This window comes from Bos javanicus, chromosome 5 (genome assembly GCF_032452875.1).
Source record: "Bos javanicus breed banteng chromosome 5, ARS-OSU_banteng_1.0, whole genome shotgun sequence".
In the NCBI taxonomy this organism is placed as follows: Eukaryota; Metazoa; Chordata; class Mammalia; order Artiodactyla; family Bovidae; genus Bos; species Bos javanicus.
This window is the reverse complement of record NC_083872.1, coordinates 68951030-68976625: the sequence shown is the minus strand read 5'-3', so window position 1 is coordinate 68976625 and position 25596 is coordinate 68951030. Positions and strand designations below refer to the sequence as shown.

The following is a 25596-nucleotide window of genomic DNA, read 5'->3' as shown; positions in this document are numbered from 1 at the left end:
AACCTTAACAAATTCAAAATATTGAAATCAGAGTATGTTCTTCGACCACAGTGTAATCAAACTTGAAAGCAGTAACAGCAGAATCTTCAGAGATGAAACAGCATATTTTCAGAGAACCCGTTGGTTAAAGAGGAAGTCTCAAGAAAAATAAAAAACAAAACAAAACATTGAACTGGGTGAAAATGAAAGTACAGTATCAAAATTTGTGAGTCACAGGTGCAGTGGTCCAGAGATAGAAATTTGTAGACCTGAATGCATACCTCAGAATGAAAAAAATCTCAAATTCATCATCTAAGCTCCCATCTCAGACTTAGAAAAAATGAATAGAATATACCAAAAACAAGCAGAAGAAAGGAAATAATAAATATAAAAGCAAAACTCAATGACATTGAAAGCAGGAAGATAATAGAAAAAAAATCAGTGAAACAAGCATTTGATTCTTTGAAAAGATCAATAAAACTGACAATTTGTAGCAGACTGACAATGAAAAAAAAGAGAGAAGACATTACCAGTATCAGAACAACATAGGGGATATCACTACAGATTCTGCAGACATCAAAAGGGTAATAAAGAAATGCTATAAATGACTCTGCAGACATAAATTTTACAACTTAAACTATAAACGCAGTTACCACATTTCACCCAAAATGAAGTGGGTATTTTGAATAGCTCTTATTCACTAAGGAATTTGAATTCATACTTTTAGAAACTCCCCAAAAAGAAATCTTCAGACACAGATAGTTTCACCCCAAAATTCTACCAAATATTTAAAGCAGAATCAACACTAATTCTACACAAGCTTTTCTGGAAAATTGATAAGGAAGGAACACTTACCAATTCACTTCAAGAAGCTAGTATTACCCAGATACCAAACCAAAGACAATGCAAAACACAAACAAACAAACCCAACCCCGTCTCCCCAAACCCACAGACCAATAGTTATCCTGCTACTGCTGCTGCTGCTAAGTCGCTTCAGTCATGTCCTACCCTGTGTGACCCCATAGACGGCAGCCAACCAGGCTCCACCATCTCTGGGATTCTCCAGGCAAGAACACTGGAGTGGGTTGCCATAAATGTAGACAAAAAAATCCTTAACAAAACATTGGCAGATAGAATTTAGCAACATATTATGAATTATACACCATGGAAAATGAAGTTTATTCCAGGGATGAAAGTCTTGTTCACAATTTGAAAATCACTGTAATTCACCATATAAACGGGCTAAAGAAGAAAATCACATGACTGTTATCAACTGATACAGAAAAAGCAGTTGACAAAATCCAACATGCATTCATGATTAAAAAAAAAAAAAAACCAAATAGGAACAGAGTAGAACTTCATCAACCTTGTACTTAATGGTGAAATACTGATTGCTTTTCTCCTAAGAACAGGTTCAAAGCAAGGATGTCCACACTCATTACCTTTATTCAGCATAATGCAATAATTTAAGAAAAGGAAATAAAAGACATACAGGTTGGAAAGGAGGAAATAAAACTTCCTATTTGCAGATGACATCATGGTCTACTTAGAAAATCTCAAGGAATCTACCAAAATCAAAACAAAAACTGAGAACTGATAAATGAGCTCAGCAAGGCCATGGATACCCGATATGTACAAAAAAAGAAATTCAGATTCTAGCAATGAGTATGTTGAAATTAAAAAATACCTGTCAACTGAAAAAAAATGCACAATGTGAGAGTTGTGAGTTAAGTTTTGAGAGACTGCTCCAGAGAAGCAGGGGGAAAGGACAGTATATATGTGGTTTTGGTAAAGGGGGTGCACATGCAATCAAGCATATATTTTTTTGTAGGAAGTTTCTGCTGGTCTCGTGAAGCTTCTGCTAGTCATGAGAAACAGTCATCACCATGAAGGATTTTAGTGTTTTTCTAGATATGAGGAGATAGAAGAATTGGGCTCATAAAATCAGCTCCTGAGAATATCTGACTATCTGAAGACCTGTCCTGCCAGTTTTCCTGGAGCACAGAGTACCTCATTTCTGCTCTCCACCCTGAAGTCCTTCAGGGGGTGTTGGAGGTCAACGGCTGCAGCAACACCTGATTTAATCCTTGTAGATGGCAATTACCCATGGCAAGTTCCAGTTTGTGGTTGATGACAATAACATTTACTCAAAAAATAAATACCTGGATGTAAATCTTATAAAACGTGTACAGGACTTATATGCTGAAAGCTATAAAACACCAATGAAAGAATCAAGGAACATCTAAATAAATGGAGAGACTTGTATTCATGGCTTAGAAGATTTGACATAGTAAAGATGTCAGTTCTCCCCAAATTGATGTAGTATATAACAGAACTTTTAAAATCTCCATAAGATTTCTTTATAGAATAAATAATATTCTAAAATGTACACACACAGGGACAGAATGTAGAATTTTCTTTTTTGAAAATAAGAATAAAGTGGAAAGGATCTGTCTCCTTGATTCCAAGTTTATTAAGATGACCACAGTAATCAAGACTGTGGTATCGGTGGAGAGGTGAACATGCCTAGACTTGACACCAAGAGGATCATCCACAAAAGGAAAAATGGATAAACTGGACTTCATCAAATACAATTTTTGTTCTGTGAGTAACTTCATTAAAGGGAAGAAAACACAGGCTACCAAGTGGAAGAAAATATTTGCAAACCACACATCTGACAAAAGACTAGAATAAAGAACTCTCAAAAACTCAACAATAAAAACAAAAACAGCCCAGTTGGAAAACTGGCAAAAAACCATAAAGGCATTTTGCTGAAGAATGTGTAGGGATTGTAAATAAGCTTGAAAAGATATTCAGTATCTTTCACCATTAGAGAATACACATGAAAACCACAATGAGCTATCACTATGTATCTATCAGCATGGTTATAATAAACAACAGTAGTAGTATCAAGTGCCATTGAGAATGCAGAGAAGTGGCGTCACTCATATATTGCTGGTGGGAATTTAAAATGATACAGTCACTCTGGAAAACACTTCAATAGTTTCTTTAAAAACAAAACAAAACCTAGATATTAACTGTCTTGCAACCTAGATATTGCATTCCTGGGCATTTATTGCAGAGAATGAGGACTTATGCTTATACAGCTCCTGTATGTGAATGTTTACAGCTGCTTTACTTATAATAGCCAAGAACTGGATACACGCCAGATGTCCTTCAATAACTGAATGGTTAAACTTTGGTGAATCTGTATGCTGGAATACTGCTCAGCAACAAAAAGGAATGAGCTATTGACACATGCAGCAATCTAGATGAATCTCCAGAGAATTATGCTGAGCGGAAAAAGCAAATCTCAAAAGGTTATACATACTACATTCATTTATAAAAATTCTTGAGTTGACATTTTATAGACATAAAGAGCTGATTAGTGTTTGCCAGGGACTAAGAAGGGATTGGAAGTGAAGAAAAGTGGACATGGCTATAAAAGGGCAATAGGGAAACCTTGTGGTGATAGAAATGTGCTGTATTTTGACTATCAATGTCATTATCCTGGTTGTGAGATTGTCCTAGAGTTTTGAGAGATGTTAGCATTGGGGTAAATTTGATACAGGGTACATGGGAATCTCTCTGTATTACTTTTTATAATTGCATGTGAATCTATAATTATTTCAAAAAGTTTAATGAAAAACGTGTATCTGGTTGAGCATATCTAAGCTGTATGAAAGAATATGTAATGGAGAAAAGAGTCTTCTGCATGCCCTTGCCCTATTCTCTTCTTTAGAATTTAGTGGTATAATTTTTTTTGTCTCCTTCAACTGAAGTTAAATGCATGAAGATGCATACATACATGTTAATATGTGTGTGTATTCACTAAAAAACAGAAGCAAAAAACATCCTATAATGCTGCCCTTTACCTTGCTCTTCTTAATTTATATTGGAGCTTCCTTATAGATACACACAGATTTACCAGATTCTTCTCCAGCTATGCAAAGATGTATCATTGTTTTTCTACCAAGTTACCTAATGAAGGAGATTTAAAGTGCCTCAGATCTTTTGTGATTCTGAACAATGATGAAGTTGACTCATTATATGTACGTGTTTGAACTCATGTTCAAGTTTATTTGTAAGGTAACTTTCCTTGAAGTAGAGTTTTTAGTCGACAATTATGTGCATTTTACATTTGATACGTATTGCTGAATTCCACGCCCCGCCCCCACAAAGTTAAACCTTTACATTTGTGTTCTCACCAAAAGTATAATAGAGTGCCTGTTTCCTTATATTAATACTCTTACCAACAGAGTATTATTCAAGTTGTTAAAAATTTAAATTTTTATTTTTTAAAACTTTTTATTTTGTATTGGAATAGAGCTGATTAACAGTGTTTTAATAGTTTCAGGTGGACAGCTGAGGGACTTACATGTACATGTATCCGTTCTCCCCCAGACTCCCCTGTCATCCAGGCTGACACATAACATTGAGCAGAGTTTCATGTGCTATACAGTAGGTCCTTGTTGGTTATCCATTTTAAATATAGCAGTGCATACATGTCCATTCCAAACTCTCAAACTTTATCCAACTTTTTTGACCTGTACCAGTCTCACAGAAGAAAGTTGATCATCTTTTAATTTGCATTTTATAATTATGAATGAGGTTGGTCATTGAGTCATATGTTTAAAAGTGAATGGGTTTAACTTTTTAAAACTAAGTTAAAATGAGAAACAATTCTTCTCTGTTATATGTTTTAAAATTACATAAGCATGTTTTACCAATCAGATATTTTTTAACCTTTTCTATTTATTTTTAAGACTCTATTTATGTATTCCCCAGCAGCAGGAGCAGCTTATGTTATTTGTTTTTTTCTTAAGTTTCATATTTGTTTGTCCTTTGGGGCACTAATGGATAGGTTTCAAATGTAGTACATTTGTAAGCAATCCAACATTACATTTGAGAAGTGGGTTCTTGCCCAAGATTCTGGTTATTGACAGGTGTCCAAAATTAGGTAAGATTAAAAACCGATTTCTGTAGGGCAGAGTCTTGTGGAAGCTTGCACTGCATAATAATTTGCCTCGGAGGACATGTCTGTATCATGGCAAAATTTGTAAGTAGGTGAAATTTACTGGGGGTGTTGCAGGAAGGGGGACCCCTTCCAGGGCCCAAACCTGGGCTCTTGTCTAACACTCGGAAACGAATTGTCCGAGGAGACATATGTGCTGACAAAGCAAGAGAGTTTACTGGGAAAGGGCACTCGGGTGGAGAGCAGTAGGGTCAGGGAACCCAAGAGAACAGCTGTGTCACATGGCTTGCATCTCAGGTTTTATGGTGATGGCATTAGTTTCCTGGTTGTCTTTAGCCAATCATCTGACTCAGGAGTCCTTCCTGGTGGTGCACGCCTTGTTTGGCCAAGATGGATGCCAGAGAGAAGGATTCTGGAAGGTTGTCGGACATGTGGTGTCTCCTTTTGACCTTTCCTGAACTCTTCCAGTTGGTGGTGGCTTATTAGTTCCGTATTCCTTACCAGGACCTCCTGTCAGAAAACAACTCATGCAAATGGTTACTATGGTGCCTGGCCAGGGTGGGCGGTTTCAGTCAGTGTGCTTCCCCTAACAGGGTCACTAGCTGTATCAGCATTCCATGTCTGGATATTTTTTTTCATTACTTCCTCCTTACAGGAAGATTTACTGATAATATGTTTCGGTGTTAGAACTAATAAAGTCTCAATATTGTTATTTATTACAATGTACAGAAATGGTCCTGAACACAATCGTATGAGGTAGGTACAATTATGACTCTATTTTAGGTGGAGAAAGTAAAGCATAGTTTTACATAGCATACTCAAGGCATACAGTAAAAATAGTGAAAGGTTGTTGCTGAGCCACTAAAGACACCAGGATTCTTGGCCTCCAGATGAGAAGAATTCAATTTGGGACCAGTGACAAGGCTTGATCACTCAGAGCTTTTGTGTAATAAAGTTTTATTAAAGTATAAAGTATAAAAGAGACATAGAAAGCTTCTGACATAGATATCAGAAGAGAGCAGAAAGAGTGCCCCCCTGCTAGTCTTTAGCTGGATGTTATATAGCTACTACTGCTGCTGCTAAGTCATTTCAGTCGTGTCTGTCTCTGTGCAACCCCATAGACAGCAGCCCACCAGGCTCCCCCGTCCCTGCGATTCTCCAGGCAAGAATACTGGAGTGGGTTGCCATTTCCTTCTCCAATGCATGAAAGTGAAAAGAGAAAGTGAAGTTGCTCAGTTGTGTCCGACTCTTTGCAACCCCATGGACTGCAGCCTACCAGGCTCCTCCATCCATGGGACTTTCCAGGCCAGAATACTGGAGTGGGCAGTCTGCTAATTAGAGGAAAGGAAATGTCTCAAAACTCAGAGACTGGCACCAGGCCCCTTACCCACAACAGGCATTTTGAGATAAAATTGGCACAAAGTGAGTTGTCTCGGGCCATAAAATGATTGACATGACAAGAAAGGCAGGTTTCCAAGCAAATACAGTCTCATTAACATAGTTTAAGAGAATATTTGCATGAGTGAAATATACTGGCTTGTCAAGTCAGTTCTGAGTCTTAGGCAGAACCCACTTGAAGACAGAGTCTAGGGTAAATACATAGTTCATTAACATAGCTTAAGACTAACATTTCCATAGGAAAAATGCATTGGGTGGGAGAGGGAGAGGGTGGGGAGATTTGGGAGAATGGCATTGAAACATGTATAATATCATGTATGAAACGAGTCGCCAGTCCAGGTTCGATGCACAATACTGGATGCTTGGGGCTGGTGCACTGGGATGACCCAGAGGGAGGGTATGGGGAGGGAGGTGGGAGGGGGTTCAGGACGGGGAACACAGGTATACCTGTGGCGGATTCATTTCGGTATTTGGCAAAACTAATACAATATTGTAAAGTTTAAAAATAAAATAAAATTTAAAAAAGAAAAAGAAAAAAAAAAAAAGAAATGAATCGCCAGTCCAGGTTCGATGCAGGATACAGGATGCTTGGGACTGGTGCACTGGGATGACCCAGAGGGATGGTATGGGGAGGGAGGTGGGAGGGGGGTTCAGGACGGGGAACATGTGTATACCCGTGGCAGATTCATGTTGATTTATGGCAAAACCAATACAATATTGTAAAGTAAAATAATAATAATAATAAATAAAAATAAATAAATTAAAAAAAAAAGAAAAATGCATTGGTTAACTCAAGGTTTGAGAAAAGTTCAGTTCAGGTGGGCAATACAAAGAATGCTCAAACTACCCCACAATTGCTCTCATCTCACATGCTAGTAAAGTAATGCTCAAAATTCTCCAAGCCAGGCTTCAACAGTACATGAACTGGGAACTTCCAGATGTTCAAGCTGGATTTAGAAAAGGCAGAGGAACCAAAGACCAAATTGCCAACATCTGTTGGATCATCGAAAAAGCAAGAGAGTTCCGGAAAAACATCTATTTCTGCTTCATTGACTGTGCCCAAGCCTTTGACTGTGTTGATCACAACAAACTGTGGAAAATTCTTACAGAAATGGGAATAGCAGACCACCTGACCTGCCTCTTGAGAATTCTGTATGCAGGTCAGGAAGCAACAGTTAGAACTGGACATGAAACAATGGACTTGTTCCAAACTGGGATAGGAGTACGTCAAGGCTGTATATTGTCACCCTACTTATTTAACTTCTATGCAGAGCTGCTGCTGCTGCTAAGTTGCTTCAGTTGTGTCCAACTCTGTGTGACCCCATAGACGGCAGCCCACCAGGCTCCCCCATCCCTGGGATTCTCCAGGCAAGAACACTGGAGTGGGTTGCCATTTCCTTCTGCAATGCATCATGCAAAATGCCAGGCTAGATGAAGCACAAGCTGGAATCAAGATTGCCAGGAAAAATATCAATAACTTCAGATATGCAAATGACACCACCCTTATGGCAGAAAGTGAAGAAGAAGAACTAAAGAGCCTCCTGATGAAAGTGAAAGAAAGTGGAAAAGCTGGCTTCAAACTCAACATTCAAAAAATGAAGATCATGGCATCTGGTCCCATCAGTTCATGGCAAATAGATGGGGAAACAGTGGAAACAGTGAGAGACTTTATTTTCTTGGGCTCCAAAATCACTGCAGATGGTGACCAGCCATGAAATTAAAAGATGTTTACTCCTTGGAAGAAAAGTTATGACCAACCTAGACAGCTTATTTAAAAGCAGAGACATTACTTTGCCGACAAAGGTCCATCTAGTCAAAGCTATGGTTTTTCCAGTAGTCATGTATGGATGTGAGAGTTGGACTAAAAAGAAAGCTGAGCACCAAAGAATTGATGCTTTTGAACTGTGGTGTTGGAGAAGCCTCTTGAGAGTCCCTTGGACTGAAAGGAGATCCAGCCAGTCCATCCTAAAGGAAATCAGTCCTGAATATTCATTGGAAGGACTGATGCTGAAGCTGAAACTCCAATACTTAGGCCACCTGATGTGAAGAACTGACTCATTGGAAAAGACCCTGATGCTGGAAAAGACTGAAGGCAGGAGAAGAAGGGGACGACAGAGGATGAGATGGTTGGATGGCATCACCGACTCAGTGGAGATGAGTTTGAGGAGGCTCCGGGAGTTGGTGATGGACAGGGCGGCCTGGCGTGCTACAGTCCATGGGGTTGCAAAGAGTCGGACACGACTGAGTGACTGAAATCATTAACTAAGTTCAGGTGAAACCAGGTGTTGTCATGGCAACACAGAATTTTAAAAGAAACCTCTTTTTAAATTTTTATAGAGAAGGGGAAAAAATATAACACTAGTAGTTTGTTTCCTCTTGCCGCTAAAGAGAGAGATAAAAAATGTCTGACACTTGCAGCCTATTTCCTCTGTTAGGAGACCGCTGGCCTTCCTGCCTGGGAATTAGTATCAGAATTCCAACCCAGATAATCTGATTGCAGAATCCCTCCCTTTGGCTACTGTACCATAGTGTTCCTCACTATTCTCATATTTCCCAATCTGTGTGGCTGGACCTTAGAGGCGCTGTGGTGTATATTAAATTTTTGAGGGAAACACGATGACATCTCTTGGACATCACTGCAGACCACTGGCTCGAGATGGTTTAGCATTCAGCATTAGATCATACTGCATTTCTCTTGATGACATACCTCTGCAAAGCTAGATTTTCAACAGTGCTGGGAAAAAAAAGCAGGTGTCACACAAAAGTCAACATGGAACAAGAAATGAAGACAGTGGTTTCTGGTTACAAGGTTTGAGAAGTTATGCAGTGCTCAAGAGATACACACATCCCATTAGAAATTAATGTTGTTAGAGGACATAAAAATACAATATTTTCCTTCCAGTGTTTGTGTTATTTCTTTAGAAGGCTAAAGAATTGTTAGGGAATAAATACCTATTAAATTGTTTGGACCTAGCTGCTTGGCAGGACTGTTAGGTATTTCTTTTGACCAAAGGAAGCCATGAAAACATTTCTGAGATGCTACGGGTGCTGTGAGCTGAGAAAGTTTGAGAACTTCAATAAGCACATGTGTGCAGGCTATAGAGAGAAGAACGCAGGATCTATTGGGCACAAGGTAGGAAAGCAGTATGCGAAAGTTCTTATTGTTATATCAATGCTAAGGTGTAAGTGTTTTCATAGAAATTCTCACAGGAGCATTTGATTTTAATTACACTCGGAAAGGATGTTAGGAACCCAATGGACTGCATCCCAACAGATCCACAGATGGATTGCATGTGACTCATAGAGAAATTTAAAATCATTGTATAGATAGGTGTCTTAAAATTATGACCTAGGTAAAACATATTCCTGAATTATGTCTAATCTGATAAAAATGCTATCTCATAAGTTTGTTGTGAAAATTAAATGATGAAGGCTAGAACAGTGACTGGAACATAACCAGCAATCAGTGAATGTTGACTGCTGTTCGTATTTATTATTATTATTGTCTGTTCTTGTTCGTCGTCATCATCACCGTCATCTCGGAAGGATGCATATCCCACTAGGACAGCAGAATTCTTACCCAACATAAAACACAGGCAAAATTGTTTGGTAGTTTCTTTCATAGGTTAAGGAATCTGAGAGGTTTCTGGACCTCCAGTGCCTCTTTTAGCTCCATCCTTAATTGAATCCCTGGATAGATTCACTTGTGAATCCTTTGAACCAAGTTTTTACCAGAGACTGGTCTGACAAATATTTCCTGAACTCTCTTTAGTCCCTAGTTCAACATCTATTTGGAACAGCCTCTAGGGAAACTTTGGAGACAAATTAAAATTTCCTTTCTCTTATCTGATAGATTTAAGTCTTTTCTCAACTGTATTGGTATTAGTGACAGGACTGTATTCTTGATATGTTTTGGCATAAACTAAGATTCTTAGTTACTAAAGTCTCATACTGGGACAATCACCTCTTAATAGTACTTGTGAAGTAGCATTTTGTGTTAGTTATTTGTATGGCATTTCCAGTTTATAAAGTGCTCTAATATCTGTTGTTTTCATTATTACGGTATTTCTCCATAGGCTCAACAGGACAGATAGTATCTTCATTTCATGGTTGAAGAAGTTGAAATCAGAAAAGTACATAACTCATCAAAGATCAGACAGCCAGTTTGTGACAGATCCATGCCTTGATTTCCAGTTTCGTGCTCTTTATGATCCTGTGCTTTACAGCCTCTTGCCTCACATCTTAAAGTGGGGAGCAGAACGTGGGACAACTCAGAACTTCTGGGGTCAATTTTAGGTCCCATCTTTTGGTCTTGGGAAAATCACTTTATCTGAATCTCTATTTCTTCATTTGTGAAGCTAGCTAATAATATTACTGTAATTTTTCTGTAGGTTGGTTATAATCAGTGTTGGAACCAAGATTCAAATACAGTTTATCTGGTTCTTGAATCTGTGCTCCTAATCACTAGTTACACTGACTTGGCATCATTAAGAGATAAAGTAGACTTTAAGAGTAACAGAGTTGGACTTAACTTGGTGGTCCAATGGTTAAGAATCTGCTTTACAGAAATGTGGAATTCAATCCCTGATGCAGGAACTAACATCCCACATGATGCTGGGCAATTAAGCTCATATACCAGAGTTAGAGAAAGTCTGTGTGCCACAACGAAGACCTAGGGCAGCCAAAAAAAAAAAAAAAGATTGTGTAACAAGCTAGATATACTATGAGATACAATGACTTTATCAACTATTATTCCCAACTGTAACTGAGTCTTCTAAAGTAACTCAAGGCTTCAGAACTCTGGAAGTTGTTGTTCAGTCGCTAAGTCGTGTTTAACTGTTTGCAACCCCACGGACTGCAGCATGCCAAGCTTCCCTGTCCTTCCCTACATCTTGGAGTTTGCTCAAACTCATGTCCTGAGTCTATGATGCCATCCAGCCATCTCGTCCTCTATCGCCCTCTTCTTTTCTTGCCCTCAATCTTTCCCAGCATCAGGGTCTTTTCCAGTGAGTCTGCTCTTTGCATCAGGTGGCCAAACTATTGTAGCGTCAGCTTTAGCATCAGTCCTTCCAGTGAATATTCAGGATTGACTTCCCTTAGGATTGACTGGCTGGATCTCCTTGCAGTCCAAGGGACTCTCAAGAGTCTTCTCTAGTACCACAGTTTGAAAGCATCAGTTCTTTGGCACTCAGCCCTCTTTATGATCCAACTCTCACATCCATACATAACTACTGGAAAAACCATAGTTTTGACTATACAGACCTTTTGTCAGCAAAGTAATATCTGCTTTTTAATATGCCATCTAGGTTTGTCATAGCTTTTCTTCCAAGGAGCAAGCATCCTTTTATTTCATGGCTGCAGTCACCATTTGTAGTGATTTTGGAACCCAAGAAAGCAAAATCTGTCACTGTTTCCACTTTTCCCCCATCTATGGGAATGGGTTAAGCTGAATGTTCAATGATTAAATGACCTATGTAGTTACTTAAAAGGTAGATGCAACATTGGGGAAAAAAAGCTGAAAATTTTGGAAATCTTTATTCTAAAGTGTTTTTAAAGTGTGTTGAAATTTTTTTTTTTTTTCCTTACAGCACTGGGAGGTGTTCAAAAAAGTAACAGAAGTTTTCATTTTAGTTCCTGCACTTCTTGGTCTCAAAGGGAACTTGGAAATGACACTGGCATCCAGATTATCCACTGCAGTAAGTTCATTCCTACCTCTAAGTATGTATATTTTCTACACATGTGCACACACACACGGATATATATGTGTGTGTGTGTCTGTGTCTCTTTGTGTGTATATATATCACATATGCTGTTCCTCTCTATTGAGGAGAACTTTTATGAGGAAAAAAAATTTTCTCCTCTCTCTACTGATAAGTTTCTGAACCTCAGGGCTATGCTAAGTAGTTATGTCTGTTATCATGTCCTGAAAGTTCCCTGGGCTGTCTGATTTGGGGATTACAGGCCCTCCTTTACCCTGAGAAGAAGTAACATTCTTGCCTCCTTTCACTTCAGGGGATTCTGGCAGTCATCATCAGTGCTTAAGACGTGGGCAAGTCAGACACTGAGATTCTTTATGGTTTGATGGTTGGTTGATTGGCATTTAGATTTTCTGTGATTGTAAAAGTAATACATGCTTATTGTAAAAACTGAAGGAAAGGGAAAATGTATAAAGAAGAAAATTTAAAACTACCCTCAATTCTTTACCTAGACACAATCTCTATTACTATTTTGTTATAGATCCTTCTATACTTGGATAACTCTACTTATGCATAGGTTTGGCATAATGTGATACACACACACACACACACACACTATATTCTTAAAAAAAAAAAACTGGAATCATACATATTCTCATTTATAATCTTTGATATCCATTTGAAGAGACATCATGATCATCTTTCCATATCAAGAAATGTGGACCTATGCCATTTTTATTGGCTGTGTGTTTTTCTGTTGTATAGCTCTACTGGGATTTAATCTGTTATTGAATATGTAGGTTCTTTTTAATGTTTACTGTTATGACTATTCTTGTATATACAGTTATATACTCTAATTTCTTTTGGGCAAATTCTAAGATGAAATTATTGTTCAGGGGAGGAAAAAAGCATACTCTTATGGCTTTAGCCACATACTAGAAAACAGTCATCCAGAAACATTAAACACTTTTAAAAATACTGCCACTAGCAGGGTTCTGAGTTTTTTCTTTAGTAGACAAAAAGGATTTTGTTTTCTCACTATAATATTCTTTGGGGGTTCCACCATCGTGGAACCAAATTATCATTAATCCATGTAGCTAGTGAGGCTTACTTCAGTGAACCATCAGCCCATTGAACGTTACTATTGTTGTTCAGTTGCTAAGTCATGTCTAACTCTTTGTGACCCTGTAGATTGTGGCACCCCAGGCTCCTCTGTCCTCCCCTGTATCATGGAGTTTGCTAAAATAAATGTTCATTGAGTTGGTGATGCTGTCTAACCATCTCATCCTCTGCCACCCTCTTCTCCTTTGCCTTCAGTCTTTCCCTAGCATCAGGGTCTTTTCTAATGAGTTGGCTCTTTGCATCAGGTGGCCAAAGTATTGGAGCTTCAGCTTCAGCATCAGTCCTTCCAGTGAATATTCAGGGTTGATTTCCTTTAGGATTGACTGGTTTGATCTCCATGCAGTCCAAGGGACTCTCAAGAGTCTTTTCCAGCACCACATTGAATGTTAGCCCCAAATTAACTAAGCTGTCATTACTGATTGCAGTGCTGTTAGTATATGAGGTTTGTTTTTTCCTTTAAAGAAGATGCAGCCTATGAATCTGTCTATGAACTAGGAAAAAACATTTGTGTATCTAAAGGTAATGAATATGTGGAAGCTGAACAGCTGTGTTTTGCTAGAAGCCCCCTTTTCCTCCTTCTCCCCTCTCCTCATTTTTCTCCAGGCAGGTCTGAGGTCCCTAAGTTTTCTTGAGTGAAACAGATGCTTGGAAAGGAAATGCATTAAGTAATGTTTTATTAACATTATTATTTGCTTTTTCAAGAACTGCTACATATACCCAATGGAAACTTCTAAGCCGTTTGCTTATATATAAAAGGTCATATAGCCATACTCCGTCCAGGCAATAATGAAGTGCTGAGTATTAGTGAGTTCTCATAATGTGCCGGGCTTCCCAGGTGGCACTAGTGATAAAGAACCCACCTGACAGTGCAGGAGACAGGAGATATGAGTTCGATCCCTGGGTCGGAAAGATCCCCTGGAGAAGAAAGTGGCAACCCAGTCCAGTATTCTTGCCTAGAGACCCCCATGGACTGAGGAGCCTGGCAGGCTTATAGAGTTGGAAAGAGTCGGCATGACTAAAGGGACTTAACACATACGCATAATGTGCCAGCACTGTGCTAACTGCTTTAGGATGTCTTATAACAAACCCTATGAGATAAACACTATTCCTGTTTTACAGAGGAGGAACTGAGGCTTTGAACAATTGAGTAACTTTCCTGAAGACACAGAGGTAGTATGTGGTGAAATAAGTCATATTTCAGAACTTTTCCTTTTACTTGTACAGGATAACTGTGTCTGAGTTTATAAAACCAGTAAATAAACACAATAGCAAAACCCTAATAATCTCCTTCTCCAGTGGATCACATTTTGTCAGACCTCTCCACCATGACCCGTCCGTCTTGAGTGGCTCCACATGGCATGGCTTAGTTTCATTGAGTTACACAAGACTGTGGTCCATGGGATCAGATTGGCCTGTTGTCTGTGATTGTGGTTTCAGTGTGTCTGCCCTCTGATGCCCTCTCTCAGTGCCTACCATCTTACTTGGGTTTCTCTTACCTTGGATGTGGGGTATCTCTTAACGGCTGCTCCAGCAAAGCTCAGCTGCTGCTCCTTACCTCAGGCCTGGGGTAGCTCCTCTCAGCCGCCGCCCCTGGCCTCGGGCCTGGGGTAGCTCTTCTCAGCCACACCAGAAAAACATCTATTTCAGCTTTATTGACTATGCCAAAGCCTTTGACTGTGTGGATCACAATAAACTGTGGAAAATTCTAAAAGAGATGGGAATACCAGACCACCTGACCTGCCTCTTGAGAAACCTGTATTCAGGTCAGGAAGCAACAGTTAGAAATGGACATGGAACAACAGACTGGTTCCAAATAGGAAAAGGAGTATTTCAAGGCTGCATATTGTCACCCTGCTTATTTAACTTATATGCAGAGTACATCATGAGATGCTCTGGGCTGGAGGAAACACAAGCTGGAATCAAGATTGCTGGGAGAAATATCAATAACCTCAGATATGCAGATGACACCACGCTTATGGCAGAAAGTGAAGAAGAACTAAAGAGCCTCTTTATGAAAATGAAAGAGGAAAGTGAAAAAGTTGGCTTAAAGCTGAACATTCAGAAAACTAAGATCATGGCATCTGGTCCCATCACTTCATGGCAAATAGATGGGGAAACAGTGGAAACAGTGGCTGACTTTATTTTTATGGGCTCCAAAAATCACTGCAGATGGTGATTGCAGCCATGAAATTAAAAGATGCTTACTCCTTGGAAGGAAAGTTATGACCAACCTAGACAGCATATTAAAAAGCAGAGACATTACTTTGCCAACAAAGGTCCATCTAGTCAGATCAGATCAGATCAGTCGCTCAGTCGTGTCCGACTCTTTGAGACCCCATGAATCTCAGCACACCAGGCCTCCCTGTCCATCACCAACTCCCGGAGTTCACTGAGACTCACGTCCATCGAGTCAGTGATGCCATCCAGCCATCTCATCCTCTGTTGTCCCCTTCTCCTCTTGCCCCCAATCCCTCCCAGCATCAGAGTCTTTTCCAGTGAGTCAACTCTTCACATGAGGTGGCCAAAGTACTGGCGTCTAGTCAAGGCTATGGTTTTTCCAGTAGTCATGTAAGGATGTGAGAGTTGGACTAAAAAGAAAGCTGAGCGCCAAAGAATTGATGCTTTTAAACTGTGGTGTTGGAGAAGACTCTTGAGAGTCCCTTGGACTGCAAGGAGGTCCAACCAGTCCATCCTAAAGCAGATCAGTCCTGGGTGTTCATTGGAAGGACTGATGTTGAAGCTGAAACTCCAATACTTTGGCCACCTGATGGGAAGAACTGACTCATTTGAAAAGACCCTGATGCTGGCAAAGATTGAGGGCAGGAGGAGAAGGGACGACAGAGGATGAGATGGTTGGATGGCATCACCAACTCGATGGACATGGGTTTGGGTGGACTCCGGGAGTTGATGATGGACAGGGAGGCCTGGCGTGCTGCCGTTCATGGGGTCGCAAAGAGTTGGACATGACTGAGCAACTGAACTTAACTGAACTGAATAATCTCTTCCTCTACATTGTAAAAATGCTCTCCTATGGTCTTGGTCTTAGTACCACTATACTATATCTGGGGTATGTATGTTTTAAAACTTAACTTTTTATATTAAAAAATATTATTTGTAAATATAACCCTGTGGCTTATCTCTGTAGTTAGTTGGAGTTAATATACAGAGGTATCAGTTGGAACCAAACCACATAGAATTACTTTGTAAATTCACTTTAGTCTAGTCTTTAATTTTACATTATTGAGTAGTAAAAGAACTGGAGAATAATAGAAGCTGGAATTCCTTAGATTTGAACATAAAGGTTCAATATGACCCTGGAACATCTTGTGCCATAAAGATGTTCTAGCATAAAAAAAATGCTAGAAGAAACAAACAAAGAATGATAGGTGATGATGAAAGGGTAACATACAAACCAGATCTGGGACAATTCGAGCAACAAAATAAATAATGATATTTCCAAATTATAACTCATAGCACTAGATAAGAATCCATGAGTTTGCAGATGAATAACAAGGCAGGCATGGTCTCTGCTATGGTAGAATTTACATAAATAATTTCAGATATTGGTAGAGGCATTAAAGAATATAAAACAGGGTAATGTGATGAAGGGTGATTCATAAGAGCTGTTTTATATTAGGTGGTTAGGGACAAATTCTCTGAGGTGGTGTGTAAGCTGGAAAATGGAAAGTGAAAGTCGCTCGGTCATGTCTGACTCTTTGCGACCCAATGGACTATACAGTCGATGGAATTCTCCAGGCCAGAATACTGAAGTGGGTAGCCTTTCCCTTCTCCAGGGGATCTTCCCACCCCAGGGATCAAATGCAGGTCTCACACATTGTGGGTGGATTCTTTACCAGTTGAGCCACCAGGGAAGCCCAAGAATACTGGAGTGGGTAGTCAATCCCTTCTCCAGGGATCTTCCCAACCCAGGAATCGAACCGGGGTCTCCTGCATTGCAGGCGGATTCTTTACCAGCTGAGCTACCAAGGAACCTGAATGATAAAAGTGAGTCAGGCATATCAAAATCTGGGAAAAAACCATTCCAGTTTACTATTGTATCTGATCAGTATAATGATGTCCGTGTAATAGTATCAGATGTTTAAAGGCATTCTGTACAGATTCACTTTCACAGTTGAGCCTGGGGCAGGAATAAAAACAGAGGCCCATGTAGCCATATGTGTACTTAGTTTAAAATTATACAACAAGCTTACACATTAAAAAAAATCTCCATCTTTCTACCTTTGCAAATGTTTCCTCTGACGATCTGAAAGTCCAACATCAAATTTATACTTCTTGGACTCCTTGGGTTCTGCTTTGGAACACAGTGTTGTGGAAGGAGCCAGTTCCTGGTCTGAGCCCTGCCCCACTTCATTCCCCACCCTTGGCTCTATGGTCTGCACTGTGGGAGACCTCACACATCCCTCAGACCTCACATCCATCTACACCCTCAACAGCCAGCCAGCCTCTGAGCACTCCTGGGTTTGGGCATGCACCAGAGGTGGCATGGCCTGTCTTCAGGAGGATTGGCTTCAGGAAGAGGCCCTGGAATTGGACTCAAGGCCGTTTGGTCATGGACTTCTATGGTCCTAGGTATCTGAAGTGTGGCTTAGAAGGGGATGAGGCACAAGTGTTGAGTGGGCACACTGCTTGAGTCCCATGCACTCTTCACCCTGTTGAAAGGGGCACGGCTAATGGAGGACCAAAGTGGGGCCTTCTAAGCTATGGTTCTCAAAGCTGGAGTCCCTCTTACAGATTCAAAACTTCTGGCCTAAGGAAAATTACATGACATAGAAGGGATTTCAAAGCTGCCTTGTGATATACTTTAGTAAGATATAAAAACAAGGGGGGAAAGTTATATATTAAGAAGGATTGCTTGGATAAAATAGCCTTACTAGTACACACTGAAGGCAACAGTCTCAGGACTTACTAATAATCAGTGATTGCTTACAGAAAAGCAGTTCTTTTATTGGAAACATCTTAAGTACCCAAATGGATGCACCTTGAGTATACAAATTATTCTTACATGATCTCTATCCTACTATCCTACTCTTGAGAAGGGACTAAAAGTGTCATGAATTCAATAAAAGCTGAGATACCAATGAAATTTCATTACTTTTTTGATGTCTTGGAAGCCAGACACATCACTCCATTGTTACACTTTGAAAAGATCCAAAATTTAAACGCAGATTTTTCTCAAGTGATCATGTGAAGCAGTAAGTATGTGTAAAATATTAAAATTTAAAAATGTGTTAAGGCAACATTCCTTTGACTCTGAAAATATTTAGAAAGCATCATCATGAAGCAATATACAAAATTTCAGTTTATGGAATTATTTCAATGAAAATGCATCATTACTATTAACCAAAACATCAAACCTGGAAATTAAAGAGTATAGAAGTCCTTTATCAATTATATTTCTTTTCCTGTTTAGGAGAGAAAGCCTAATAATTTGATAACACCATCATTCTCAGCAGTATCTAGACTGGCAAAACTAGCCAAAAACAATCTTGATTCTCTAATGACTTCATTTGAAAGTGGGCATCTGCATAGTATTACAGCTATGAAGTATAATGGCCACAAGATCAGTCTAGCAGCCCTCAGTGCTAAGAAATTATTTCTAAAAAATTTAGAAATAAAATAAGATTTTTGGGCTCCCCAGTTGGTGGCTCAGTGGTAAAGAATCTGCCTGCAGTGTAAGAGACACAGGTTCAGTCTCTGGGCTGGGAAGATCCTCTGGAGAAGGAAATGGCAACCCACTCCAGTATTCTTGCCCGGAAAATCCCATGGACAGAGGAGTCTGATGGGCTACAGTCCATGGGGTGCAAAAGAGTAGGACACAGCTGAGTGACTAAACAACAACAGCAGCAATAAGATTTTTAAAATTTCATTAAATTTCACATTTGTTCTAATATTCCAGAAGTTCATCGTGTAATGGTGACATTGCTGTCAGCTGAATATTGTTTTTTAACATTTGGCATCCAACTGGAATGTGTGGCATGTGTTTAAAAGCTACTATATCTTGAACTTTTGTCTTAAAAAACAACAGTATGTTTATGTAGTTTTACTAGTTATGTAGTTTTCCGAGTTAGTGAAATTACATGTGTTTAATCTTCCATCTTTTCCCAGTGATCCACACTTGTAACTGTCTTAAGAGCTGGTAGGTTACCTAGATAGAACTCATTCCAAAAGGGTTTTTGGCAGGAGATGTGAATAAAGAAGAGTTCTTGAAAAACAAGAGTGTCAACATTTAAGGGAAAAGAAAGTTATTAGAATGAGAGTTAAAAGATGGTTTTACTTTCATTTTGCTAGAAAATGAACTTCGTTCTGATGAATATAGTTAGGCATACAAACATTTAAGCAGCTTGATAAGTTTGCCAGGAAAATTGAAATTTTGACTAACTTACCACAAAAAATATATTTCTAAAAGTGACATTATTGAGCATTACCCAGCATTTGTTTAGATTCAAATAATAGATTAAACATACCAATCCACTTTAAAATAGGCCATGCTGTAGGGAATCTGATTAAAAAAGAATATGCTGCAAGTTAAATTGTTTAATTTGATCATGTATTACCATTAAGGGGCTTCCCAGGTGGTGCTAGTGGTAAAGAACCCACCTGCCAATGTACGAGACATAAGAGACGTGGGTTTGATGCCTGGGTGAGGAAGATCCCCTGAAGGAGGGCATGGCAACCCACTCCAGTATTCTTGCCTGGAGAGTCCCATGGACAGAGGAGCCTGGCAGGCTGCAGCCCATGGTGTCACAAAGAGTCGGACACGACTAAGTGAAGCGACTTAGCACACATACACCCATTACCATTAAAGCTGAATTTCGTCTTTTTATTTGAACTTTATTTGTTGTGACTATATTTTATATTAGAATGTTTTATCATATGTCTAGTTATATTTATTTTTCTGTTCATATTTAAGACAGGAGAACTCCAAAGCTGAATAGAAGCTCAGCACAAGGTCGTTACTGCAGGGTCATTTAGCTGGCCTTTCATTGGGAAGATTAGGGTGGAGTTGCTGTCTTCCATAGGTCAAGAATTGTGTCACTGATTATAAGATATCTGAGTCATAAACTAAAGAAATTATTCAGTTCTCTAAGCAATTAAAATAGCATAAAGAGATGAATAAACCATGTTATTAAAGCTTGATGTCATGAATTACTACTTTTCCATCTACTAATTTGTTTAGTTTTATTTTTGAGGCTATTAGAGGTAAGATGACATGTCCCAGGGCCCGAGGCAGGGCCACTGTTGGATCAGTAGTTCTCAAAATGCGGTCTTCAGAACATTAGTGTTAGCATCTTGTTAGAATAGCAAGTTCTCAGCCCCACTCCAAAGCTACTGAGTCAGAAATTCTGGGGTGTGGCTTACCATCTGTATTTGAACAGTCTTTCCAGATGATTGTGATACACATCGGAGTTTGAGAACCACCCTGTTAAATGAATGGCGTGGAGGCCGATAGGGTTGGGACCAAGTGAGAGAAGGGGGAAATCACAGGATGCGAGATCACCTGGTGGGTCACTGTGGGGACTTTGGCTATTGTGTGAATGGGAAGCCTTTGGAAGATTTTAAGCAGTTGAGTGGTGTGATCTGACAGGTATTTTTAAGAGATTATTTTGACTGTTGTGTTGCAACAGAGCAGTAGGAAGCCAAGAATTAAAGCAGGGAGACAAGTTGAGAGTCCATTGCAATAGTACTGCAGACTAGAAATGAGGTTGGCTTGGATCAGGGTGGGTGCAAGCAGAGGATGTAGTGAGACATAGTTGGAGTCCAAAACTCATTTTCTAGGGGGAGTTGACAGAATTGGCTGATGGATTAACTAAATTAAAGAGTTGAAATATTCTCTAAATTTGAGAGGGTTAAGAATAGCCAAGTTAGAAGAGGGAAAAGTAGTCACTTGTGGCATCAAGCTTAGATGACATGGCTGACATGACTAGAAGATATTCATCTAGCTTGTGATATTTTAATTGCTTAGAGAATCTGACTTCAGGTTTTCTAGGTAGAATACTGCCATTCTGGTAGAGTACTGGAGAATCTTTATCAACTTGTAGTCCAGCTCCAAAGCTCTGTGTGTGTGTGTTAGTTCCTCAGTTGTGTCTGACTCTTTGTGACCCCATGGACTATAGCCCACCAGGCTCCTCTGTCCATGGAATTCTTCAGGCAAGAATACTGGAGTGGGTTGCCATGGTCTTCTCCAGGGGATCTTCCCAACCCAGGGATCTAACCTGGGTCTCCTGCATTGCAGGCGGATTGTTTTACCATCTGAGTCACCAGGGAAGCCCTATTTGCTGTTAAAGCAATTCTAAGTTAATCACTTCTTAACAACAAAACCCCCAAAGCCTCACCTTCTAGAGACTCTTCACCGACTGTTCTGAAACAGCCTACCTGAAATTTTTATTACTCTTGATTTTGAGACCCCACACTGTGCTACCCTCTCACCTCTTTCACCGCTTCTTACTTCTTCTTTGCTCATTCTCTGCATGTGAGATTTTCTTGAAGTTTCAGTGCCTTGTCTTCCATGTTCTCCATCAATAATTGTAGTCCACCACCGCTAACACATCCTGATTCTCAGATTTGCATCTCCAGTCTCTGCTGACTCCCAAGCTGAAATTTTCAACTATCTGCACCACTCACTGCAGTGTAGTTTCAAAGCTAAACTCGTCTTCTCTTACCTAACAAGTAAGACAGCTTTCTGTCTGCCTTGTCAGTTTATTTTCGTTACAATCACTTACCCTCCCTCTATCTAGTTATTGACTAGTCTGTCAGTTCCACCTATGAAATCCTCATCGTTTTCTCTTATGCCCGACCTGCCACCACCTTAATTTGGTTGCCTGTTTATAATTGGGATGCTGTAGCAGACTGCTGACTGTACTCCCTGGTTCCAGGAAGAAGGTTGGACGAATATAATTTTTTTTAACTTTAAACAAGCACTATTTGAAAGTCACCTCTTCCATCTATGGTCAAAATATAATTCTTCTATACATTTTCTGATTTTTCGATGATCTATTTATTTTCATTTGTGAAAGTAGGAGTAAAAATCATTATAGCTGTAGAAGGCTAGTCCATGATTACTTTAATCTTTTGCTCCATGAAGTAGTCTTTTCTCATTTTTATGATTGTCTGCAATAGAAATAGGTTAAATGAACTTATAGGATTTTAAGAAAGGCCTATAAAGATAGAGAATTTAAAACACAAGATATCAGATATAGCCTGCTTACCCCATCTGTCAAAGGTCAGTTGTATATAAAATTTGTTGTTTTATAAAGCTAAAGATTCAATGTTCACAGATAAAAAAGATATTCCAATAAAACAGATTTCCTGTTTCAACAAGGGAGATTTCATAACAGTGAATCCAAATTGACTTTATCTCACCCTCCTTACTTTAGTCAAAATTTATCTCTAAAGGTATAATGATTAACTTGAAAATTTTTTCCTAGATTTTTATCTTTTCAACAGTAGATATATGTTAGAGTAGATATTCTTATAAATATATAGCAGTAGTCTATAATTGAAAAATAAACCAAATACAGTGGTTCTATAAATTGCTGAGTTTAAGTTCTGTTATCTGAGGTCTAAAATTTTCTGCTTCTGAATGCTAAAGAGTCAGGAATGATATTCACTGTCCTAATGATAGTAGGCGGAGAAGGCAATGGCAACCCACTCCAGTACTCTTGCCTGGCAAATCCCGTGGACGGAGGACCCTGGTAGGCTGCAGTCCATGGGGTCGCTAGGAGTTGGACACGACTGAGCGACTTCACTTTTACTTTTCACTTTCATGCATTGGAGAAGGCAATGGCAACCCACTCCAGTGTTTTTGCCTGGAGAATCCCAGGGACGGGGCTGCTGTCTCTGGGGTTGCACAGAGTCGGACACGACTGAAGCGACTTAGCAGCAGCAATGATAGTAGGATTTTTTTTTTTAAGCTTTTAAAACTATTTTCTGGGAGCAAATTGCTATTTTTGTTGCCTCAAACCTTGGTTCTCTGAAGTTATGTTGAAAAATTCTACCTTTTAAATTCATTAATTGAAAAAATATTTTTGAGCCTTTTCTATATGCCAAATGGTGGTCCGTGTGCTAGGGAATCTGTAATAAACAAACTGGAAAATGTTCCTGCCTTCTTTGAGCTTACATTCCAGTGGAGGCATATAAAGTTGGAAAAAACCTCTTTCCATAATAATTTTACATTAGACTTTCCATTCAAACTGTAAAACTTCTAAATTAAAAAAAGAAAGTCCCCAATAATGACATTAATAACTCTGACATAATGTAGGTACTGTTACAGTCTCAGTATTTTTTCCTAAATTTGGCATAATTCTAAATTTTATGTTATTGTCTTACCCTCACTGTTAGATACAATTAAGAGTGCAAATTCCTATTATTAATCTTAATTTTAAGATATATTTCTTAAGTTATAACTACTAACCCATAGTCATAATTTTGTGGAGTGGAACTGCTTAAGTTTAATCAAGAACTGTTTTAATCAACTAGATTTTTAAGCTCTCTCCTCCTCTTTATAGCTTTTTTGAGGTATAATCAATCTACAAGAAACCAGACAAATTCAGTCTTCAGTTTGATGAGTTTCAATACATAGTATGTACCTGTGAAACCATCATTACAATCAGGATTATAAGCATATGCTTCACCCCTGACAATTCAGAAAGATATTAGGGTGTGTGTGTATTTTAGCATATTAAGTTTTATTATCAAATATTTCAAGCATGTAACATTGTAATAGTGTTCCCAATTCAGTTGTGAACCTTCTCAGAGAATAACAGTTATAAAATCAGGATAATAGATTATTTGTAGATTATTGAAAGCCTACAAAACCAACTAGAAACTAGAGTTTACCCTTCAGTTCAGTTGCTCAGTCGTGTCCGACTCTTTGCAACCTCATGAACCACAGCACGCCAGGCCTCCCTGTCCAACACCAACTCCCGGAGTCCACCCAAACCCATGTCCATTGTGTCGGTGATGCCATCCAACGATCTTATCCTCTGTCGTCCTCTTCTCCTCCTGCCCTCAATCTATCCCAGCATCAGGGTCTTTTCAAATGAGTCAGCTCTCTGCATCAGGTGGCCAAAGTATCGGAGTTTCAGCTTCAACATCAGTCCCTCCAATGAACACCCAGGACTAATCTCCTTTAGGATGGACTGGCTGGATCTCCTTGCAGTCCAAGGGACTCTCAAGAGTCTTCTCCAACACCACAGTTCAAAAGCATCAATTCTTCGGCGCTCAGCTTTCTTTATAGTCCAACTCTCACATCCATACATGACTACTGGAAAAACCATAGCCTCGACTAGAAGGACCTTTGTTAGCAAAGTAATGTCTCTGCTTTTTAATATGCTGTCTAGGTTGGTCATAACTTTCCTTCCAAGGAGCAACCGTCTTTTAATTTCATGGCTGCAATCACCATCTGCAGTGATTTTGGAGCCCATAAAAATAAAGTCAGCCACCGTTCCGCTGTTTCCCCATCTATTTGCCATGAAGTGATGGGACCGGATGCCATGATCTTCGTTTTCTAAATGTTGAGCTTTAAGCCGACTTTTTCACTCTCTTCTTTCACTTTCATTAAGAAGCTCTTTAGTTCTTCTTCACTTTCTGCCATAAGAATGGTGTTATCTGCATATCTGAGGTTATTGATATTTCTCCCCACAATTTTGATTCTAGCTTGTGCTTCCTCCAGCCCACAGCTTCTCATGATGTACTCTGCATATAAGTTAAATAATCAGGGTGACAATATGCAGCCTTGATGTACTCCTTTTCCTATTTGGAACCAATCTGTTGTTCCATATCCAGTTCTAACTGTTGCTTCCTGACCTGCATACATGTTTCTCAAGAGGCAGGTCGGGTGGTCTGGTATTCTGATCTCTTTTAGAATTTCCCACAATTTATTGTGATCCACACAGTCAAAGGCTTTGGCATAGTCAATAAAGCAGAAATAGATGTTTTTCTGGAACTCTCTTGCTCTTTCAATGATCCAGTGGATGTTGGCAATTTGATCTCTGATTCCTCTGCCTTTTCTAAAACTAGCTTGAACATCTGGAAGTTCATGGTTCACGTATTGCTGAAGCCTGGCTTGGAGAAATTTGAGCATTTCTTTACTAGCATGTGAGATAAGTGCAATTGTGCGGTTGTCGAGCATTCTTTGGCATTACCTTTCTTTGGGATTGGAATGAAAATTGACCGTTTCCAGTCCTGTGGCCAGTGCTGAGTTTTCCAAATTTGCTGACATATTGAGTGCAGCACTTTCACAGTATCATCTTTTAGAATTTGAAATAGCTCAACTGGAATTTCATCACCTCCACTAGCTTTGTTCGTAGTGATGCTTCCTAAGGCCCACTTGACTTCACATTCCAGGATGTCTGGCTCTAGGTAAGTGTGAGTGATCACACCTTTGTGATTATCTGGGTCATGAAG

General features: G+C 39.4%; 1 protein-coding gene across 14 annotated transcripts in view; it reads left to right on the top strand.

Moving 5' to 3' along the window:
• The window catches only part of SLC41A2 (solute carrier family 41 member 2), a 168754-nt gene that overhangs the window by 71262 nt on the left and 71896 nt on the right, over positions 1–25596 (top strand). For all 14 annotated transcript variants that reach the window (XM_061417158.1, XM_061417156.1, XM_061417159.1 and 11 more), the window contains one exon: positions 11941–12048. In XM_061417158.1, coding sequence (XP_061273142.1) covers positions 11941–12048 — 108 coding nt within the window. The remainder of the gene's footprint in view (positions 1–11940; positions 12049–25596) is intronic.